Source organism: Solanum lycopersicum, chromosome 6 (assembly GCF_036512215.1).
Source record: "Solanum lycopersicum chromosome 6, SLM_r2.1".
Taxonomy (NCBI): domain Eukaryota; kingdom Viridiplantae; phylum Streptophyta; class Magnoliopsida; order Solanales; family Solanaceae; genus Solanum; species Solanum lycopersicum.
The window spans coordinates 28929393-28951215 of NC_090805.1; the positions used below are offsets into that span (position 1 = coordinate 28929393).

A 21823-nucleotide genomic window follows, 5' to 3' on the forward strand; every position below is an offset into this window, starting at 1 on the left:
CTCAATAATCATAGAAAGTGTTTGAGAAATAGATTTTTTCAACCTCCTACATTTTAAAGGTTGTGGAGTCTTCTTGGATCTTTGCACATCAATATTATGAGACATTTCCTTAAAAATATAAGTGAGTTTTTTAACACGACTAATAAAATGATCATGTTGCTGCTCACATTATTCGCATAGACAAAAAGAGCATTTCATGTTAGAAGATTGAGTTGTTGTCGTGAATGAAGATTCTTGTATCATTTCATCTACAAGGTAAATAAAAAATATTGAGATTTTACAATTCATTATAAAATAATAATAGCAGTATGTTGAAACTGATGGATAGTTTGTTGCGATAAATTAACATTATGTTGCCACATACACCTGCTGTTGCGCAACATATACATCTTATGTAGCAACAGATGCATCATATGTTGACACATCTGTACAGATTATTGCAACATTTGAATCTTATGTGACAACAGATGACCAACATATCACTAAAATGTGGCAACATACGCTAAATATATTTTGGACGCTTGAACAACACTATTTTTCTAAAATCATATCAATAAAATGACCCAAAAAAAGAACAACAGCAACAAAAAATGACTTTTCACTGAATGATAACATTACAAATACAAAGGTACATTTCTTCAAAATAAGGATTTCTTGAGTTGGCTGATTTTCTTTAAAAAATGATAAATAATACACACCATTAAGTCGATTATCCATTTTTTACACCTACAGATCATTTTATTGTTCATTAATCCAAGAAAAAACTTCAAAAATTGTAAAGTATTTCAAAAAAATAACTTACCATTTCTAGTCGAACACGGCTATAGTTCAAAAAGATGAGAAAATACTGGAGGACTGGAGAGGCAGAATAACAATTACAGAGAAAGAGTAACGGCGGATTTCCGAATTTCTAAGATTTTTTTCTTTTAAATGATTTGGTTTGAATTATAATTTTTTTTTTTATATTTTATAAAAAATTAGAAAGTTTTGAAAAATAGTAATTTGATCTCATAATTAGTTAATTAGATTTTAAACAGACCGTACCAAAAACAAAAAGAGACTTATTTGACACTTTCCCTTAATTTTCTGGAGTTATATATACATAATTTGGTTGGGGTTCGAAAAGGTTCTCGGAAATGGCGAATGTTTCAACATCAAAAGGAAGATGGAGCAACCTCTCGAAATATGCTTCTAGAATTTTCTCTGTCCTCATCTTCCTCCAGGTCCCTTTGTTCAGGTACTAATTCTTGATCCAGATTGTGATTCTACTAAGTTCGATTATGTGTAGATCTGGTTCATTCAAGCTGTTTTAGCGTATAATTCTGTATTTCCGACAATCTTTGCATTAAAGTCGTCTAAATCTTGAATTTAGTGCGTAAATTCTCTTAAATGTGTTCCATAACTTTTGCAAGTTCCGTTTAGATATTATCTACTTTCTTTGTCTCTGTTATCCCAAATTTCCACTTTCTAATACATCTATATTTTGTTTTTCTTACTCTCCTCCTAACACCTATTATCTCAATTTACGTCTTTCTTTTCGTCTCAACTCTTGCTTTACAAGTTAATATGCTTTTAACTTTTGCAACTATGGTTGGGCTAAGCTGTCTCTGATCTGCAGTTTCCAGATAATACTACGTTTTCCCTCTTAGACCAAGTGCTATGATTCCAATATATGCTTCTTAATGGTGTGGATTTTGATTGTTAATTTTGAACTTACATTTGGAAAAGTAATTGGGCTAGTGTTGACGTTTGTAATCACATTATTTATGTTTTTTCGAGTCTGTTAACTTGTCTCAGTGATAGTGATGGATCAGTTAGTTTTGAACATGGTAAGTGTGTCTCAGATTATTTAGTCACATCCAAGTAAATTGATGTGATTGAGCACCTGAAATGAGTTTTATTATGGAAATGGATTGATTGTGAAGTGGGGTGACAGGCTAGTACCATATAGAAGATTAGTTTTTGTGGGTTTTCCTAGGAAGGAGGGTGATTTCCAGGAAGGTTGCTGTGTGAGGAAGTTTCTTTTCGGAAAATGGTTTGGGGCTCCCTGTTGGAAACTCTATTTTGCTTAAAATGATTGATAACAAGTGTGGCCTTCAAGAAATGAATGATACCAAGTTAGGCCTTCAATAAATATGATTGAAGGTATCTTCTTTTAGTCTCTTGTGGTTATCTGCAAACGATCTCCTTCACCTGTTTTCTCTTTATTGCTCATAAAATTGACAATGACAAACTTTTGCTTTCCTGGAAAGACATTTTTTTCAATTATTTGCTTATGGCCTTTTCATGTTTTTAATGTACGTCTAGTTCACATAGCTTTTACACTTATTCGTTAGGAGATATTTTGTGCCTTGGACTTCTCATTCTTTCTTAAGAAAAAGGATACAGAGCTTGAGGATTTTGCAGTTCTACGATTCATGGGCTTGTTGGCTCAAATCTTTGCGTGTCATCTTACTTGTCTCTTCCCCATCCTCGCTGCCCCAAAAAGATAAAAAGGAAAAAACAGAGGGAGGAATTTTTTTGTCCCGCTCATCTTAGCTAGCCAAAGTCTTAGGGTGTGTTCAGTATGGAGGAATGTATTTTCCAAGGAAACATTTTCTCGGAAAACAAGTGGTTTCTTATTTATTGTCTTGTGTTCGGTACAAACTTACCAATTTAAAAAAGAAAAGAAAAATTGTCTTGAGTTCTGTATTCAAGTAAAAAAGTTATCCAAAAGCATTTGAGTATGGGGGTTTGGTGGGTTATTGTGAGTTGGGGAGGGGGTTTCTTATTTTTAAGGAGCTTCTTCTTCTAAATAAAATATTTTCCAAAATTTTTTACCAACTGAACACACCCTTAGAGTATTACTTTTCTAGTCTTTTTTAGGGAAGCTATAGAGCTTACATTGTTTTCAGGTTAGGGTGGTTCCATTCTGCTATCAATGTTAATGACCTCTGCCAGACCAAATAGTGCTTTCTTGATCAGTTCACTGTATGCCATACTCAAACTGAGAACTTGCTTGATTTGTTGCTGCATTTCCTCTTGCTTGAATGGCAGAAAATATGTTTCCTCTACTCACCTAAGCGATTTATTTCTCAGATATAGATTTTTGGTTTTACCATTGCATTTCAGGGAAAACAATCTAATATTTTAGGACATTTGGATTGCCTGAAGTGCTTAATATATGAAAGAGTATCACTTGCCTCATACATGGAATAGTGTGAAACCTTTTCTCCTTTTTCTTTTATGATAAAGCAGAGTGATTTCGTAACACCACGGTATGAAGCAGAGATGTCAAGCTTAAAATCTGCACGCACGAACTAAGCTCTCAGCATGATGCTGTTTATTTGAGTCATTTCGGATAAAAATAGTAAGGACAAGTTTGGACCGTCTTAATCAATTTATTAATTTGATCATCTGAATTTCATCTTGTGAGTGAGTTGTGTGATTAAACGAAGCTTTGCTTAAATCTGAGATATTAAAGTTATGATATGAATTAGTAACCCAAGTAAGGTTTAAGCTCATTCTTTTTCTTGAATGGAGGTTTATTTGGATCATAAAGAGTGGTCATGCTCAGCCAGGCATTATGTTACAAGGCTAGAGTTGGTCTTCTGTAACAGGACTTGGACGAAATTGAAGCCACCTCATGTAAGTTTCAAAATACGACAAGCATATTTTTACTAGCTTGATGAGTAACTTTATGCAAAAGAATAGTCGAAAAGGAAAGACGCTATGATCCTTGGACTAGTGGCGGATTGGATTCATTATTTTATTTGGGCAGAGTCTAGTCGTGATATTGTAATCTTCAGTAGCTTCTGCCTAGTAATGAGAGGACTTGCGTTGTCTACCCGGTTAATACTCTCCTTTCTTGTCATAAATTTTGTTAGTATGATCTTTTTCGGTGACTGCTTTGAGAGCATTTTGTCTCCTTTGCAGTGAATGTTTGTCTTTTCCCGTGATTGTTTGATAATATTTCTCTTTTCATCTCTTTTGAATATTCTTTTGGGCCTATTCCAGCCATTTTGCTTTTATTCGGGCTCTATTTTAAGCCACTATCGATTTAGCTGACACATTATTCTCCAGTAGGATAACATGTCATGCTCCGGTTGGCTGACACATTATCAGTCAGTTAGAACGAGTCAGTTGAGATGCCATCATTCAATTGACATGCAATCATTATTGTCAAGTGACATGTCATCTTCAATAAGTACCACGTTGCATAGAGCAATAGTTTCCTGTCAACACCACGTGCCTGTCCTGCCATAAGCTTCCATTTCCAGTTAGCGCCACGTTGGCGTCAAGCAACAAATCTCTTCAGTCAGCATCTTTCTCGAGCCAAGCCATTGGGCAATGCCACATAACTGCTCTAGTAACGGCTCATTAATGCCACACCACTATCCAAAAACATTTTATTCTAGTCGTCGTCAAATAGCATGTAACTTCTCAGTTTGCATTATGTCATCGTTCAACAAGTTATATTTCAGGTTAGTGCCTTAACAGAGCCATGCTGTCCTCGACATGTCACTTTAGTTAGTGCCACATCGACAATGCGTTCCCCTCTTTAGTGACCATTTAGCCACATCCTTGTGTGCTATATAAGAAATCTCTCTTGTTCATTGTTAATAAACCACGTCAGTAAGAAGTTTCCTCCTTTTTCCCCTCTTGTTTCAGACAACATTTCTCATGCATGCTTGACCTCACTGTTACGTCTGATTGAAATTGTTACCAAAATTATTGATCTCTAATAAACGGATGTGTTTTATCACGGGGACCATGAGATGCTATTCTGAATTTTGGAATCACAAGTTTCTGTACCTGATTAATATATATTGATTGTTAAGAATCGTAATCCTATTGGAGACAATTTCTCTACGACTCTACCTGCCAAGGTAGGGGTAATGTCTTTGTGCACTCTACCCTCTCCACACCCTACTTGTGGGACTATACTGTGTAACAAATTTATAATCTAGATTAGTGTAACAAAGTCTCCTCACTTCTCTTTTGTGAAAGTTAATTAGAGTGTGTAGTAGCTTTCACTATGTTTCATAATTGGAAATGAAACATCTTTTACAAGAATTCTCCATTATCGCTTACTTGTCCTCCAAATATCTACCTTCAGGGTGCCATGCAGATCTGGTGTGTGCTCAACGCCTATGGAAGTCACTTCTTCCCAATTGATTTCCAGTGAGATCTTTCCTCTTCCATTAGTGAAGGCCATGCTCTATCCGGGTGCAGTTGCTAATTGCTTAATCACAAGCAGGACGGTGCCAAGCTGGGATAATCTGCTAAACATCTACAACCTGACAAATGTGAAGGAGGCCTCAGCTGTAACTGACCTACAACGCTTGGAGGTTTGGCCTTAAATCTCTAATTTCCATTTTATGACTACTTTAAGATTGTGGTCTCCACACACACACACATACTCACACACCACACATGGAGGCAAATACAGTTCTGACCATGTTTGTTATGATATAGTTTATTAAAATTATTGAAGCTGGTTGTTAAAAGTTACTTCTTTATATTGTTTGTCATTCTTACTTTCATGAATTTGTCAGTCTGTGGATACCTATAGTGTTTGTTTGATTTTTTTTGGCCTTATTCGGTCGAGCAAGACATGTCTGCCATGCTTAATTTGTTATGATTGTACACTTTTTGACATATGCTCTGTCTTTCATTTATTTCCTTTCTCCCTATATTTCAAATTAGTTATCCTATGTTTTATATTTGGATTATATTGGAACTTTGTCCATATTCACTCATTGAATACTAATTTTTTTTAATAAAGTTAAAATTGAAGACTCATTGAATGCTATTTCCCTACTGAAAAAGTGACAGGGACCCACTTCTATATCAATAAAGGTCTTCCACTTTCAGAAAAGGGAAAATGGTCAAAAATACCCCTCAACTTTGGTTTATTGTTTGACTTTACCCTTGCCTTAAAAAAGAAGTTACTTTTACCCCTCCCATTTCTAATCTCACCATATTTACCCCTCATTTGATGGAAAGCCGCAAATTGACTTAAATTACCCAATTTCAATTAAAATCACCTAATTATCTATTTCAACCCTAACCCAAACCCGACCCACAATAGTAACAAATAACAATAAACCTCTCTCTTCTCTTTCTCTCGGCAACTTGTGCACACACATCTGATAAAAAGCTTAGAGCAGCAACAGTGGCTTCTCTCTCCTGGGGAAAGTTCAACTCCAACAGAAGTCTACATAATTGCAAGTCATGTAGGATAAGAATAGATTCCTTCAAGTATGATGCTTTATATAGTGAATATCGTTGAAGAGCTGCACTACATGGATGTGCATTTGGTTGTAGTGTAAACCTCGAAAGGAATAGAGCAGAAGCAGTTACAAAAGAAAGGAAGAATTTCACTCAACTGTAATCTAGTATGCTTAAATCTGAGAGGTAATAACCCAAGAACTCCAACTGCAAATTGAGGCTTTTATATTCTTCTTAAGAAAGTGCAGTAAAATTTCTCAGAAATATTTTCACAGTAGGATTCCCCATCTCAAATTGGAGCGAATTTAGCACACCAACTTCCATCATCACCACCTCTTCCTTCGTATGTACTGTCGCATTCCTTAATATAACAAAAATCTTCAACATGTGGTGGACTATTCTCCTTACACTTTCTTTAAATCACCAGATTAGAATGCACTCATTAGCAAAATCAAATGCATAACCGAATTTCCGATGGGGAATTCAATTCAATGTAATACTTATGCAGTAACGAGCATCGAAGAAACGTCTAAAATCTGAAGTTTTTGCCGACATGGGTTGAGTAAAGATGGACTGAAAGGTGTTTGAGGATGCTGTAATTACTTGTGCAACGATTGCGAAGAAACATCACGAATGGGCTAAGTTATCTTGGATGATGTTTCAATGGAGGAAGAGAATAAGAAGATGAGTGTGGGTTTTAATTTTATTTAATGGGTCAGGTTCGGACTAAAAGAGAATCGGATCATTTTAATGACATTGGGTAATTTGGGCTAATTTAGGGCTTTCCGTCAAATGAGGGGTAAATATGGTGAAATTAGTAATGGGAGGGGTAAATTTAACTTCTTTTTAACGGTAAGGGTAAAACACCAAACAATATAACAAAGTTTAGAGGTATCTTTGACCATTTTCCCTTCAAAAAACTAAGTCTATGTCCACGTTGGGATTACTTTTTATGAAAATACCTTTGGCACTAGTGCCCTGTAGAACTTACCAAAATTGGGGTATGAAATATGTACTTTAAGAGGGTTGTAGATCTGAAAAGAATATGATTCTTGCTAGAACCTGAGACTATTTTAAGAGGGATCGAAGAGCAGAAAAGGATATGATTCTTGCTGGTACCTGAGACAGTAGCTATGCAATTAAAACATAGGTTAAAATCTCTGATCTTATGTGTTCTTCAAAACTTTTGTAAGTTATCCAAGACATGAGGAAATATCAAAGTCTTTATGGAGTAGGAAGTATATACGGGAAAGAATTTCAAGAGATGCATTACAAGCTTCATGATCGTCGTGCTAATGGTGATGTCTTGAAATGCTTAGTCATCCTTGTTGTTGCTTGATAATATAATCGTCAGTTGTGTTGGTAGTGTACCTCAGGAATAAGTGAATATTTGGGAAGCAATCATATTATTTAGTAGTATTAAAGTACTAATAGATGTGATTTCAACATTTCCCTGGAAGAGTGACATGTTTATTGCTGTGGTTATGGGCTCATCTATGTCGTTTTTCTTTGAGAAAAAGGTTAAGTTGTGCCATTATTTGTTAACTAAAAGGGCATAGATGAGTTTTTTTCTCAAAGTTCAATGGCAATCATGGCTTTATAGGAAGTGCACTTTTAGAGCATACTAGTTTAGAGTACATTCTTTGCGCATTTTTAGAGTACAACACTGAAAATACTATAATCTATCAAAACGGCGACTTGCCAATTTTTTATTTCCTTCAATCTGGAATACTCTTACCCTACAATCCACATCAACATGTTAACAACTCAAACATACAAAACTTTAATTTCTTAGCGGATTGCCTTAGTTCTTTTAAAAAATCTTTTAGGATTTCCTATTTTACATATACAAGGATAAAAAGATGATCTACTAATATTAATTTTTTCTTGTGCCTATAGATTTTAGGACTTCTTATTTCTTTTCAAGATTATAGTTAGTTTTATAAAAATAATTAAATAATAATTTGAGAAAACTAAAAATGATAGTTTTGTCTATTATAGTTTACTGTACTAGCTTTGCACATGTGTCTCAGTAATTAAAATTATATAGAAAGAAAAAAATATAAAAAGTAACAACTGACATTAATATAAAATTATATCTATTTAAATCATATATATATATATATATATATATATATATATATATATATATAGAGGATATCTCAAATATGCTGTTCTTTGTTGCATGCGTTCGTTTTTTTCTTTTCTTTTCATATAAGCATGTTTAAGACAAAAATGTATTAACTTGAACATATTATATGTACAAATATGCAATAATCACATTAACAACAGAAGAAATAAAGTTCAGAAAAAACATACCTTCAAATTAGCTTGTAATCGGCACGAAAATTTAATCACATGCTCCATATGTATATTTCTTTCACTTGCACAAGAATATGAAGAGTCGATCAATAAGGACTTATTTAGGTTTATTCATACTAGTATTTGGAAACGTGCAACACATGTATGTCTCGAAGTAACTTTTTATACATATATTAGAATGATTAAAATTCTATGAAAACATGTGAAGTTTAAACTTTGATTAGTAGTTCGCATACTTTGAAGTCACAATGACTTGAGTCCAAATGAAAACTTGTAACAATAAAATATTATAGAAAATTAAATTAAATAACTCTAATAGAAAGAGAACACAAAATAAATAGAGGAGAAGAAATACCAACATACACTTCCTTCTTAAGTTTTTAATCATAACAATATAGATGGAAAAAGTAATATATAGAATCAATACATTAGTTTTCAAAGTTACTGTTTAACTCCTTTCAAAACTATCAAGTGAAATTAAAGCATGAACCAAATAACACAATAGTGATAAAAACTTTACTACTTCAACTACAAAATGGAAAGAATGAACTTGGGTAAGGGTCCTCATAAAACAAAACAGATCAATTATGTAGGAAAAAATGAAGGAATATCAAAAGGTATCTTAATGTTTTAAATTAAATAGTTGGAGGTTATGAATATGAAAGACATGAGATTTATGAATACTAGGAGTAACAAATAAATAAATAATTATATATGAATCATGAACTTAAATATTTTTTTGAAAAAAAACAATAATTGAATAAAGAAGAGAAAACGATAAATTCAAATAACATAAGTGTTGTACCTATGTAAAAACCTGAAAAGACAACAAATCTAAAATCAATAAGTTAAATGAGAAATTATTCGGGAAAAGAGTTTGAAAAATACTTCAACTTTGGCCCGATATTAGATTTTGAATAGTAATGTGTCTACATGGACATATATATGTCGTTTAAATACACTATTAAATATTACAGGGGTAAATTGTTCTCTATAAAGTTTAATATCGTAAAAATAATTTCGAGCAAAATTAAAATATTTTTCAGATTCTTTTCCCAAATTATTATAATCAAAAAAAAGGAAGAAAGAAACTTCAACTAAGAAAACAGGGTGAGGGGGGGGGGGGGAGATATATATTATTATAAGGAGAGGAAAAGGCAATAACTGTTAAGAGTTAGGAGTATTAAAACATTCATTTGAATCTAGAAGATCAATGACATGCCCATTTAAGGTGTAACTATTTATGAGTAAACGAAACAGCTATTGGACGAAAATTTGAATTTGTAATATCTGACACTTTTTCATTTTTAGTGTTATAATATTATGGTTTGATATAATTCCAATGTTATATTAATTTAATTAAATGTTCTATATGTTATAAATCAAGCTAATAAGAATATAATCATAAAGAAAAGAACGCAAGAGAAGTAGATAAAAGAGAAATTTTTTTCTTATTCAACTGTATGTTACAATGGTGAATGATATTTCTATTTATAGAAAGAAAAATCAACCAAAAGGTTACCATGTTTAATGCTACATTAGTAGATACATTGCTATCCCAAAAAGGTTCGTATCACCTTGGGAATACATATCCATAATAACAATAAGTTTATAATAACCTTAATGGACAATCCACTTAATTCAATGGATTATAACACTCCCCATTAGATGTTCATAGATAATGTGCTTCGTTAAAACCTTACTAGGAAAAATCCAGTGGGAAAAATTCTAGTGAAGGAAAAAGAGTACACATATCTTTTGATACGCATTATTTGTTGTCTCGTTAAAAATTTTGCCATGAAAAGCCCTAGTGGGAAAAAACCTCGATCAAGGGAAAACGAGTGCGACTCGTATTATACTCCCCCTTAATAAAACATCACATAACTTTTTACGATGATATCTCCAATCTTCGTAAATTGTGTTTGGTATATTCTTTTTCAAAGAAAAAACCACACATTTTTCGAATATGGTGTGTCATTTATCTCAACCAGACCGCATTCTCGACTTGCTTCATGGAGAATTTTTATTTCTGCATAGCAACATTTGCTCCATTGATCGTCAGGATATTATTGTGCCTCCATATGCAAACAAATAACGTGTTTGAGGTTGTGATTTATGCGGATCAGATAAATATTCTACATTTGCGTAACCAATCAGCTCTGACTTGAAATCTTCAAAATATAGTGAACCCATGTCTACGGTCCTTCAAAGATATTCAAGTATATGCATAACACCATTTCAATGTCCTTTTGTTGGGGAGGAATCGAATCTTGCCAGTAAATTTACTGCAAAAGATATTTGGTCGAGTATTGTTAGCAAGATGCATTAATACCTTGATTGCACTAAGATATGAAGTTTCATCACCAAGAAATTCTTCATCCTTTTCTTGAGATCAAAATGAATCATCATCTATTTCAAGTTACCTCATAATCATTGGGGTACTCAATGTATGTGAATAATCCAGTTAAAATCGCATCAACACTTTTCTGTGTGTGCACTGTAAGACAAATATTTCATTTGTCAAATTATCAATATGCAGGTCAAGATAAAATTTTGTCTTACTATGACCTTTTCATAAAAATACAAGAACAATTAGGGTCATTGTTTTTGGACCCTTTTTCTTCCTTGATTATTTCAATCCATATAAGTATTTTTGAAGCTTTATTGAAAAAATTTCCTTCAAACTTTTATATGTTTCAGACACCTCAATTGCTTCAAGGATTTTCACATAGTCTTCATTATATAGACATGACAATTATTCATTATATGCATTCAAGTTTTCCATATATTGCTAGATCAAAACAAACTTCATTGCTTCCACCATAGGAGAAAACATCTTCAATAATGTCAAGATTCTTGCGCAAACCTTTATGCCCCAAAGCACAAGTCGTACTTGATATCTCACGGTTATACTATCACATAATACTTTATTTGTACCCCACTGACATTATACCTTGATTCATGGACTATCAGTCCAAAACGTCACTTTTATAAGTGAAACAAATATACTTGAATTATTCATTTTTATTTGGTCAATCATTTATCTGTCCACACTCTATGACAGATTTGAATTCAAGATCCTTGTCACAATTTATATCATTGAGCACTATCACATATCAAAGATACCGTCCACAGTTATTTAATATCGATTCCAACAAGACATAACTTATCGAGATCTCTTCATTTTTCATCATTTTTCAGGTACCTAAACCTTTGTTTTATGAAATGTTATGTCATGGTGCTCTTTATAGCACTTGCCTCATTATTATGACCAATTGATCATTTGCTCCTCTCCTTCTTCAAAGAATTTTATATTTGGAATCGATTGGTCTATTATGCTTCCGGCGTATTATAGTCTTCGTCCTTCAAGGACTTCACATTAGAGCATTTGTAGCTGAATTATATCATAGGGTCAATATATTCATCTTGCAATTGATTTACAACATTATGCAAATGAATTATCTGTTGAACTATACATTCATATATTTATTTAATGAGGATCTAGATAATTCATCATTAAACTCGCACATAATTTTCAGCTGTCAATCATCTCTCCCCCTAATATTAGAAATTCTAACATTCATTCCAACCTTATTTGAAATTCATCATTGTACGTGGAATTTAAATCATATCCGCACATTCAATATTTTAGATGAAAATTATATGGTTCGTAACTGAACCAATTTTAATGGGGAAACCTTGTTGGCTTGATGCATACATATGTTGCTACATGTTAAATAAATTTATCTCATACCAAATCTTATTTTGGAGTTTTCCTCTCATACCCATGATCTAGCTATAATTGGAGGCATACAATTTCTATTAAATTAACCAGCATTATCGATACAATTTCATAGTTGGAACTGTGCTCTTAATTTAACAATTGAACAAGCAATCTTACAAACACCAATTTGTAAGTTGAAACAAAAGCACATGTGATTATCATCGTATAAATGCATTTATCATATAGTTGCAAGCGATCCACATGACGGGTGAATGGGCCCATATTCACCTTTTTATATGTTCCTAAAATTTCAGAGAATTACAATTCCAACCGTAGCTGATACAATGATCATTTTATCAAAGATTAAGAGAACAAGCAACACAAAGAATTCTTGAAGAATCTTTTATTATTTCGTCATATAATCCACATGAACTCTCAATTACATTTGCATCACATTCAAAACCAGGATGGTCAACCGGTCATGCCAACTAATCTTTATTTTAGTACACTTGCAATTTACTCGGTGATTTCATCAACATGTCCATGCTTATGTTCAACAAACAAAAGGAAACAATTGGATAACCTTTTACATTAATATTTATATCCCCTTTTGGTTGTAGTGATTTAGGTCTCAATATTTATTTTCAATTCATCCGAATCTTAAAAAGTATCTTTTGAGACTTAGTACAACCCCATTATTATTCCTCTGATAATAACACAACTCGTTAGATCATCCTGTTAATTTTGTGTACTATCACATATTGTATAACACCCAGTGTTGTGGATGGCGAGACGCGACAAAAGGCGACAAGGGCCTGCCTCGCCACACGGCGAGGCGAGCGGCGAGGCTCTTGCCTTTTAAAAAAAGGCGCCAATTAATACCAAAAATTAAAAATATTTAATTGCATATTTAATCCAAAGTCTTAATAGCAATAACACATATTAACAAATATTCAATTCAAAAACCAATAGTAGATACTAAAATGTCTAAAACTTTAAAGACCAAACAATTCAAAATACAAAACTTTAAAAGTCTATTCTTCTTCAAAATTATCCAACTCTTGAAGATCAAAATCCTCTACATCATTATATTGCTCTTCATCTTCTTCCTCCTCGTATTCTTCATCAATTAGTGTCCGAGTCCTACTTGAAGATGAACTTGTAGATGTACTTTCTACTCCTTTGCCCTTGTCAAGTACTGTTGATCCTGAAGAAAGTCCCCTAAGATGATAGATACTCTCGTCTGCTCCAATTGCCGTAGCAACACTACCATAAGTAAGATCATCATCCTCATATACTAGTTCATCATCTTGATCTTCGGGGCATCTAACTAACCATTCATTTGAATCATCTATGTTATCCAAGCGAATTGGGTCAATAAGATCACGAGCATCATAACGACGTTTCAATGCTCTATTGTACTTAATGTACACTAGATCATTGAGACGCGATAGTGTAAGCCTATTCCTCTTTTTGGAATGAATCTGTGCATAAGTTATTGATATTAACTAGTTGATATTGATAATAATATAATATGAAAAATAGGATATAAATTTTTACTTACGTGTTCAAACACACTACAATTTTGCTCACATCCAGATGAGCTACAAGTTAGGCTTAATACTTTCATGGCAAACTTTTGCAAGTTTGGTGTTTCACTACCAAATAGTAACCACCATTCAACTATAATAAAATAAATTTAAAGGTTAGTGACTATAAATAAGTCAAATAATTTAAGTAAGATCTAAATCAATCCACTTACCCGGTGACATTGTCTCTAGCTCTTTTAGCCGGACCACAACCAAATAGTCCATCCGCCATTTTGTACTTAGGAAGCTTAGCGATTAGTGCATCTTGTATTGTTGTATCACAGACCAACTTCTCAACACATGCATAATACTCGGTCCACAAAGTCTGTAATAAAGTTCCCTCTTCTTCAACTTTATAATATAATCCTGGGTTCAAAACATGGCCTGCAGCATGCAAAGGCCGATGGAGTTGTTCTGACCACCTTGCATCAATAATTTTAAACACTTTCTCATAATGCTTCTGAACTCCACGAAAACCATGTGCAATAGCTTCTTTGGCTCTATCCATTGCTTCATAAATATAACCCATTGGTGGTTTTTTCTCCCCATCCACCAAACGAAGCACTTTTGTCAAAGGGCTACAAACTGTAAGTGCCCGAACAACATCATTCCAAAAGTTGATAGAAATAATAAGATTGGCAACTTCATTCCCCGAAGTTTCCTCTGCAAATTTACTTAAATTCCATTCGGTTGAGAGGACTAAAGTTTTCAAGTTTTTTCTTTGAATGTACATAGCTCTCAAAGTTAAGAATGCCATTGCAAATCTTGTCTTGGCCGGTTTCACCAAATTTCTTTCTTTGGTGAATTTTCTCATCAAGTTTAACAACAATGGCCTTTGACTAATGTAAGAATGGATTCTGATGGCCTTCTTAAAAACTGTTATAGAAAGATTAAATTAAATTAATTAGTAGCTAATGAATTATTGAGTATTGACTATAAAGAAACTTAAGAAAGTTAAAGGATAGGTTGATTACCGGAAGCATATGGCTTAACCTTGAATATGTCACCAAATAACAAGTTGATGCAATGAGCGGCACATGGAGTCCAATAAATGTGTAGATACGCACCCATGATCATACTTCCCACTTTGACATTCTCACTAGCATTATCGGTGACAATTTGTACCACATTTTCCGGTCCAATTCTTTCGATAGTGCTTTCAAATAACTTGTACATTTTGGTGGAATGGTAGATTCATTGCTAGCATCAACCGAATCAAGAAATATACTACCGATTGGAGAATTCACCAAAATATTGATGATCATTTTGCCATTTCGTGCCGTCTATTTGTCCATCATAATGGAACAACCAAACTTTGTCCATTGCACTTTATGCTCCTCAACAATTTTTTCTACTTTATCCACCTCTTTTTTAAGGTGAGTGACTCTAACTTCATGGAATGTAGGAGGCTTCATTCCGGGGCCATGTTGTCCAACCGCCTCAATAAATTTATTGAATGATTTGTGATTGACGCAATTAAAAGGGAGCCCGGCATCATACATCCAAATTGCAAAAGCACTTACCGCACGCTCTCTTAGAATTTTCTTTGTTTCTTCGATTCCTCCTCCTTTTTTTAAGCCTTCTTTTTGTGTTGATTTTTGTGAAAAATAGAGGTTCAAAGGTCCTTTCGTCACACTCCGTGCGGTGGATGAACCTCCATTAGAAGATATCTTTTGAGATCTGGAGGGAGGCCTCATTTCCGCATAATCATCCATTTCATCAAGATCATCAATATCAACAAATTCTTCCGGTTGCCTCATTTGAAATTTGGGATTATTAGCTATTTTGTTTTGCATATAAGCCCTTATTTCTTCTCTAATTTCCGACGGACAAGCGACACATTGTTTAACATTTTTGAAACCACCCACTAAATGTTGTTTGTGTCGAGTTATTCCACCATTGAAAGTAGTCCCACAAAAGTTACAAGTGACCGAATCTTTCGTCGCTCCTTGAGTGCCATAATTCCATCCAATGTCCCTCTTTTTGCTAGCATCCGCCATTGATTATTAAATTCAATGAATTCGCTGTTTAGAAATATTGGAATAAATAATTAGGAAAAGAATTTTTTTAAAAAAATTAACACTTTACCGGCAGTAAGCACTGCCTGACTGTTGCTTACCAGAAAAAAAAAAATAAAAATGAAGAAGAAGAACAGTAGAAGAAGAGAGAAATCAGAAATGAGAAAACATTACCTGAAAACAGAGAGTGAGATTCGCGAGGGTCGTCGGCGAGGGAGAAGAGGCGCGACAGCGAGGGAGAGCGAGGGAGCAGAGACGCGACAACGAGGGACAGCGAGGGAGCAGCGATGAGATGGAGGAGAAGAGAAGAGTCAATCGATCGATCGATCGAGAGAGAGTCGCGATGTGGAGGATTTCAGAAATTTTCAAAAGTAAAAAAAAACCCTAATTTTGACTAATATTATTACGTCAAAATTTTTTCATCAAAAAGGCGGCGCCTTTCGCTCGCCATTTCATCGCCATAGTTCGCCAGGGGCTCGCCTTTTTCTCCTCGCCTCGCCCAGTGTTGTTAAAAGCGCGCTTCAAAGCGAGGCGACCCTTGTGCGCTTTTTTAACTTGAGGCGAGGCGATTTGAGAAAAGCACTCGCTTCAGAGGAAGAAGCGAGAAGCGACGCTGAGGAAAAAGCGCGTTTTTTATAAAATAAAAAGAAAGCGACAATTAGGGTTTTTTTAAAAAAAAATTAGGTTTTTTTTAAAAAAAAATCTGAAATATAACTTCTCTCTCCTCACAACTCTTTTTTCCCTTCTCTCCTCGCGACTCTTTTTCCCTTCTCTCATCGCGACTTTCTTTCCCTTCTCTCTCCTGAAGCTCTCGACTGAGGCCTGCAGGTAATTTGTTCATCTCTTTTTTCTTCTTCTCTTCTTTTCTTCATCTCTATTCTCTGCTGTCTGCGCTCTTTTCTTCTTAGTTCTTACTGACTGCTGCCTCTGTTTTTTTTTTCAATTCTTTTGTTGTTTTTTTTATTTTGTGATCAGTGTGTATGCTAGCAGCCTTTTTTTATTATTTTCTGAAACTTCCTTTTGTTTGTAGTATTTTGTGATTTAATTATGTTTTTGATTTTTTGCTTTATATGTTATGACTTGTGAGTATTTTTGCCTAAGTAATTTCTTTCAATCTAACTATATTACCTTTTTTTAGTTATTTAATATTTTTTTTATTTTTATACTAAATGTCGCTTTTTTTAAAAAAGCGCGCGCTTCGCTTCTCGCTTCTGTGAAGCAAGCCCTCGTCGCTTTTTTCCGCTTCTCGCTTCCCAAAACACTGGCCTCGCCTCGCCAGAGAATGGCGAGCCACCCTTGCCTCGCCTCGCCTCTCGCCTTTGGCGACGAGGCGAGCGCCTTTCGTAACACTGATGACACCATATCTATGAAGAGCATCTCCTTCAAGGAGGAAATCATATCATTATTGTCATGGTTAAAATTATTATGAGCAAGATATGTTTCTTGCTTTGCTTTTGTTGTACCATAGTTACACACAACAATATTATTTTGGTCATGACCACAACCTCTATAGGTAAGAGTTTTTCTTTCTTTTGTCCTTTTGGTAGTTCACAAATAAACATACCATCATATTTATGATGTATAAACATAGCGTTGACTATATTTGTCAAATAAAATTTATTTATTCCTCTTAAACCTCCGTAGAGATGAGTTGTGTCATATATCATTTTTTAAAACCTTCCAAGGAGGTGAGTTGTGGCATATATCTAACCCATAATGATTTTATCACATCTTGACCCGTTCTCTTAAAGAATAGTCGAGCATTCAAGATACTCGTCACAAGTCACATTCTCTTCAAGGAATGGACTAATCATTTATATGTACTTCATCAATTTGCATTATAAGTATATTGTCATGGTCTTTAAAATTCATCATATTTCCATGACCCACTCTCTTAAAGAATGGTCGAGCATTAGCGATACTCATCACAAGTCACATTCTCTTCAAGGAATGGACTGATCATTTATATGTACTTCATAAATTTGCATTATAAGTACATTGTCATGGTCTTTAAAATTCATCATATTTTTCATGACACACCTCAACATTCATTTGAAAGATCAAGTGTACTATCTCTTTATATTCTTGTCTTTCGATGGAGGATTTATAAACTTGTCAAATTATTGGGTTGACTACATTCACAAGTCCATTGACCTTTCATACCATTTTGATAATAAAAATTGCCTTTCACATTTTGAAGGACTATTTGGAGAACCCATAATGTTCTTTCTTTTATAATTACCACGATGATAACTATTATAATTTCGTCCCTTCACGCCCTTTTTCATATCGTCAATCATTTGTCATCTTTCATACTTATTCTTTACTGTTACCACATTCATACAATAGAATGGAGCAAATCAACATACGAATTTCAAAAATATCATATACTGCTACCATTCGCTTTAGGAAATGGAACAAATTTAATAAACGAATGTCATTTCATCAAAGATATAATATTTTTCCTTAGTTATCATTTTATCATCAATATGGTGCATTGGTTTAAACTCAATGTCTTACCCATATAAGGCGTGTTATGCCATAATTTTATGGGACTTGAACCCAATCATGGTTAATCAAAACTCGAATTGATGTCTTACCCATTTGGTGCGATAGAACATGAACTATCATCTTACCCTCAAACATTTTTTTATGGTGCATTCAGAATTTAACCTGATGTATTTTTTGGTGCGATGGGCCTTGAATCCCCCGTCTTACCCTCAACCAACGATATAATAAACCGAAATACAACATAACTCACCCTTTGAGTATCTCAAAATAATCAAGATAATATTCAAACTCATGCTATTAAAATTTTATACCTTCTTCCATTTAAGAAATTCTGTATAGCATTTCATATCAACAAAAAGTAGTATATGTTTTTGGTTCCTGATAATTGTTAGTGACGGAATACTACTGTATTCTAAATCATAAAAATATTTTAGGAAATATATACCTGATTTTATGCATATAATACCTTGATTCGCATAACGAGATCAACCAAAACATGAGTTAAAGAAAAACTAAAACTCACTCGCAATTGACTAGAGACTCGTGCCGATAATGGTGAATGATATCTCTATTTATAGGAAGAGAAATCAATCAAAAGGTCACCATGTTTGATGACACATTAGTAGATACATTGCTATTCCAAAAAAGTTCATATCACCTTGGAAATATATATCCATGAGAAGGATAAGTTTATGATAATCTTAATGGACAGTTTACTTAATTCAATAAATTTATAACACTATAATATTATTTTATTTAATATAGGGGTAAAATGTGGGTAGTATGAAAAAGGGAAGAAACAGAAGAGATGTAACTACAATAATTTATTATAGTGATTGTTAGCAGTATTAATCGTGGAAAGTTGACATAATGAACAATTCAGTTTTAGCGTTTACAAAGGAGGAACATATATATATTTTTTAATGGTATTATTGTAGTAACTCAATTTTATAGGGTTATTTTGGTATTTCAATTTTTATTTTTATTTTTTTGTTTTCACTAATATATGAATATGAATTACTACTAGTTGAAGAACGTCTAATAACTTTACAAAAATAACAAATATTTTTGAGTGAAAAGTAGAAAAAGGACATTGATATTCATACATCATTATATGTAGAAGAACTGATTTTCAAGTAGAATGAATGGAATTTAGTTCCTAAACTAATTCTTTTAATCGATTTTAAAGTCTTCTCTCTCTTGATTTGGTGTAGTTCTCACACACTTCCGATAATATAGTCATTTCTCCTATTAACTCTTTATCTAAAAGTTCGATGATAACTTTTTTTTCATTATTGAAATTATTATAAAACTTTTTATTTCCATCACCCTTATATGGTATCACCTACAAATAATTTTTCTATATAATTAAGATGACAAGTTACTTGGGCAGATTTTATTTTCACTGAGTAAACAAACCACATTAATCGGCATTAGTGCTTTTACCACCAGTCATTAGTAATGCCCAATTTGTCGATGTTGTAATTACATTGATTATGAGTTTTCTTATAAGTCAATTTTTTATTAAAAAAAACGTAAATCTCTCTTTTTTTTAAAAAATATTTTTAATTAATATATTTGGTTTTTTATTTTGGTTTATTTGAATTTAACTAAGATTTATAAAAGATATACATAATAGTTTTAACAGTTTTGTCTACTGTAAAATCATTTTATAAAAAGTTCAATAAATATTTCAAATGGTCTTCATAATATATAGATAGATAGATAATTATATTGAAAATAATTGTAAGTTTAGTCCTTTTTGTACTCTAATCAGTTTCCCCCCGTATTTTCTACTTATTTTAAAACTGAAATTATTTCGTTTTCTAAATGTGAAGTCTTCTTATATAAATTTCAAGACTATATTAGGAGTTCTTAACTATTACAAATAAGTAAAAATTTAATAGTAGTAAATTTTTATGAATTTTAAAATATTAAATATTAGAATAGAATAATAGTTAAATGACAATTATTTTTGGGAAAATAATGAAAAAAAGATTTTGCGTAAGAGCATAATGTTTTAATGAAGAATCAAATGTTCAAACAACATTTGTAAGTGTCTTCATGCTTTTAATATAGTATGTATAGATACTTCAACCTTAATGCTCCATTTTTCATAATCAACTAGAGGACTAGACAGTTAAAATATGCGATTCTCAGTTAATAGTTTTAGTGAATATATTTTAAGGGGAATTAATTACCCATAAAAATAAAATTGCGCATGTACCTGTGGAGAATAGTGAGATGTTGCGTGTGTTTTGAACAATCTCTTGAGGTGTAGAAATGAATGATGTTTTGCTTGATTATATATTTGTGAAAGGTTCTTGCCGGAAGCTATTTTTGTGTGGCTGGAGCTCTTATTGGGATATTAAAACCTGGAAGAATGAGCATGTTTGGGACGCTACTTATTGTTTGGGGGCTTATCAAGGAAGGGATACTTAACAAGCCGACAAAAGTGGATGTGTATGTGTATGTGTACCCAACAATGTTGCTAGCATTGGTATGTTCTTTCATGTCTGTGAAGTATAATATGAAAAAGGTGACAAGAGGTGCCCCTGCTAGACCTGTTGCAAAACCTCTGAAAAGTTCTTCAAAAGCTAAGCTGAAATGAGCATCATTTCTCATTCTCTCCGTACTGCTGAAATGTACTTGCTTGTCTCGACTGTATTGTGTTATGTAATTGTAATAGAGGAGAAGAGAAATCTATATTTCACTCTCAGGAATATGGCATGTGTTATCTGTTTTTGCTTAGCAAAATGATGAATTGTAATAATATCTTGTTTGAGTTATTATTATTCTTACAGAGAGACGTGTTGTTTTATGAGATGAATGATCTACTTACTGCTTTGGATTCTTATTCTTGTCGCATTTTTGGAACAAACTAACTACTACTTTTTTACTTTCAAGTTCCATCCCTGCTCAAACTAGAAAAAAATAATACTTATATGTACGAATTTTAGTCAGTTTTATCCTATAAATAAGGGTTTCCTGTCACGATCCAAAAATACTCGTGATGACGCTCATCTTATTTCACCGATATAAGTTAGTCTGAAACTCAACAATTATGATAAAGTACGGAAATAAGCAATAAATTAAAGTCTAATACTTTAATATAATGTGGAAATACATAATCAACTTAAATATATGCCAAACTTTTATGTGTTATGGCAAAAATGGAAGAAAATACTAGTTTTGAATGATATTCTTTCTAGAATAGAACAAGATCATAAATAAGAAAAAAGATGGTTCGTTGAGATGACAAGTAGCTACCTCACAAACCTCCACAACAAGAAGCCTCAAACAAGAAGAGAACTGAGAGTATCACAACGTTGTGTGCTAGTAGCCTACCAAAAAAGTAGAACCAATGGTGAATACCAAACCACGCAGTACTCAACAAGAAAACTCCTAAACACCGAGATAAGGATATAGAATACGAGTACTCCTTA

The 21823-nt window shown here is 33.2% G+C and overlaps 1 protein-coding gene and 1 pseudogene across 2 annotated transcripts; one reads left to right on the forward strand and one right to left on the reverse strand.

Moving 5' to 3' along the window:
* Positions 1–646: 646 nt before the first annotated feature.
* On the forward strand, positions 647–21234 carry LOC101256780 (uncharacterized). 2 transcript variants are annotated; one of them, XM_019214434.3, is made up of 4 exons: positions 3243–3349; positions 3523–3627; positions 5099–5330; positions 20698–21234. In XM_019214434.3, coding segments are annotated over exons 2-4 (525 nt in total). In that variant the 5' UTR covers positions 3243–3349; positions 3523–3625; the 3' UTR covers positions 20989–21234. The 2 variants fall into 2 exon arrangements, with proteins under 2 accessions (XP_004240707.1, XP_019069979.1); XM_004240659.5 differs by lacking the exons at positions 3243–3349; positions 3523–3627 and adding an exon at positions 647–1237.
* Positions 14018–15848, reverse strand: LOC104647851 (uncharacterized; annotated as a pseudogene).
* Positions 21235–21823: the final 589 nt, after the last annotated feature.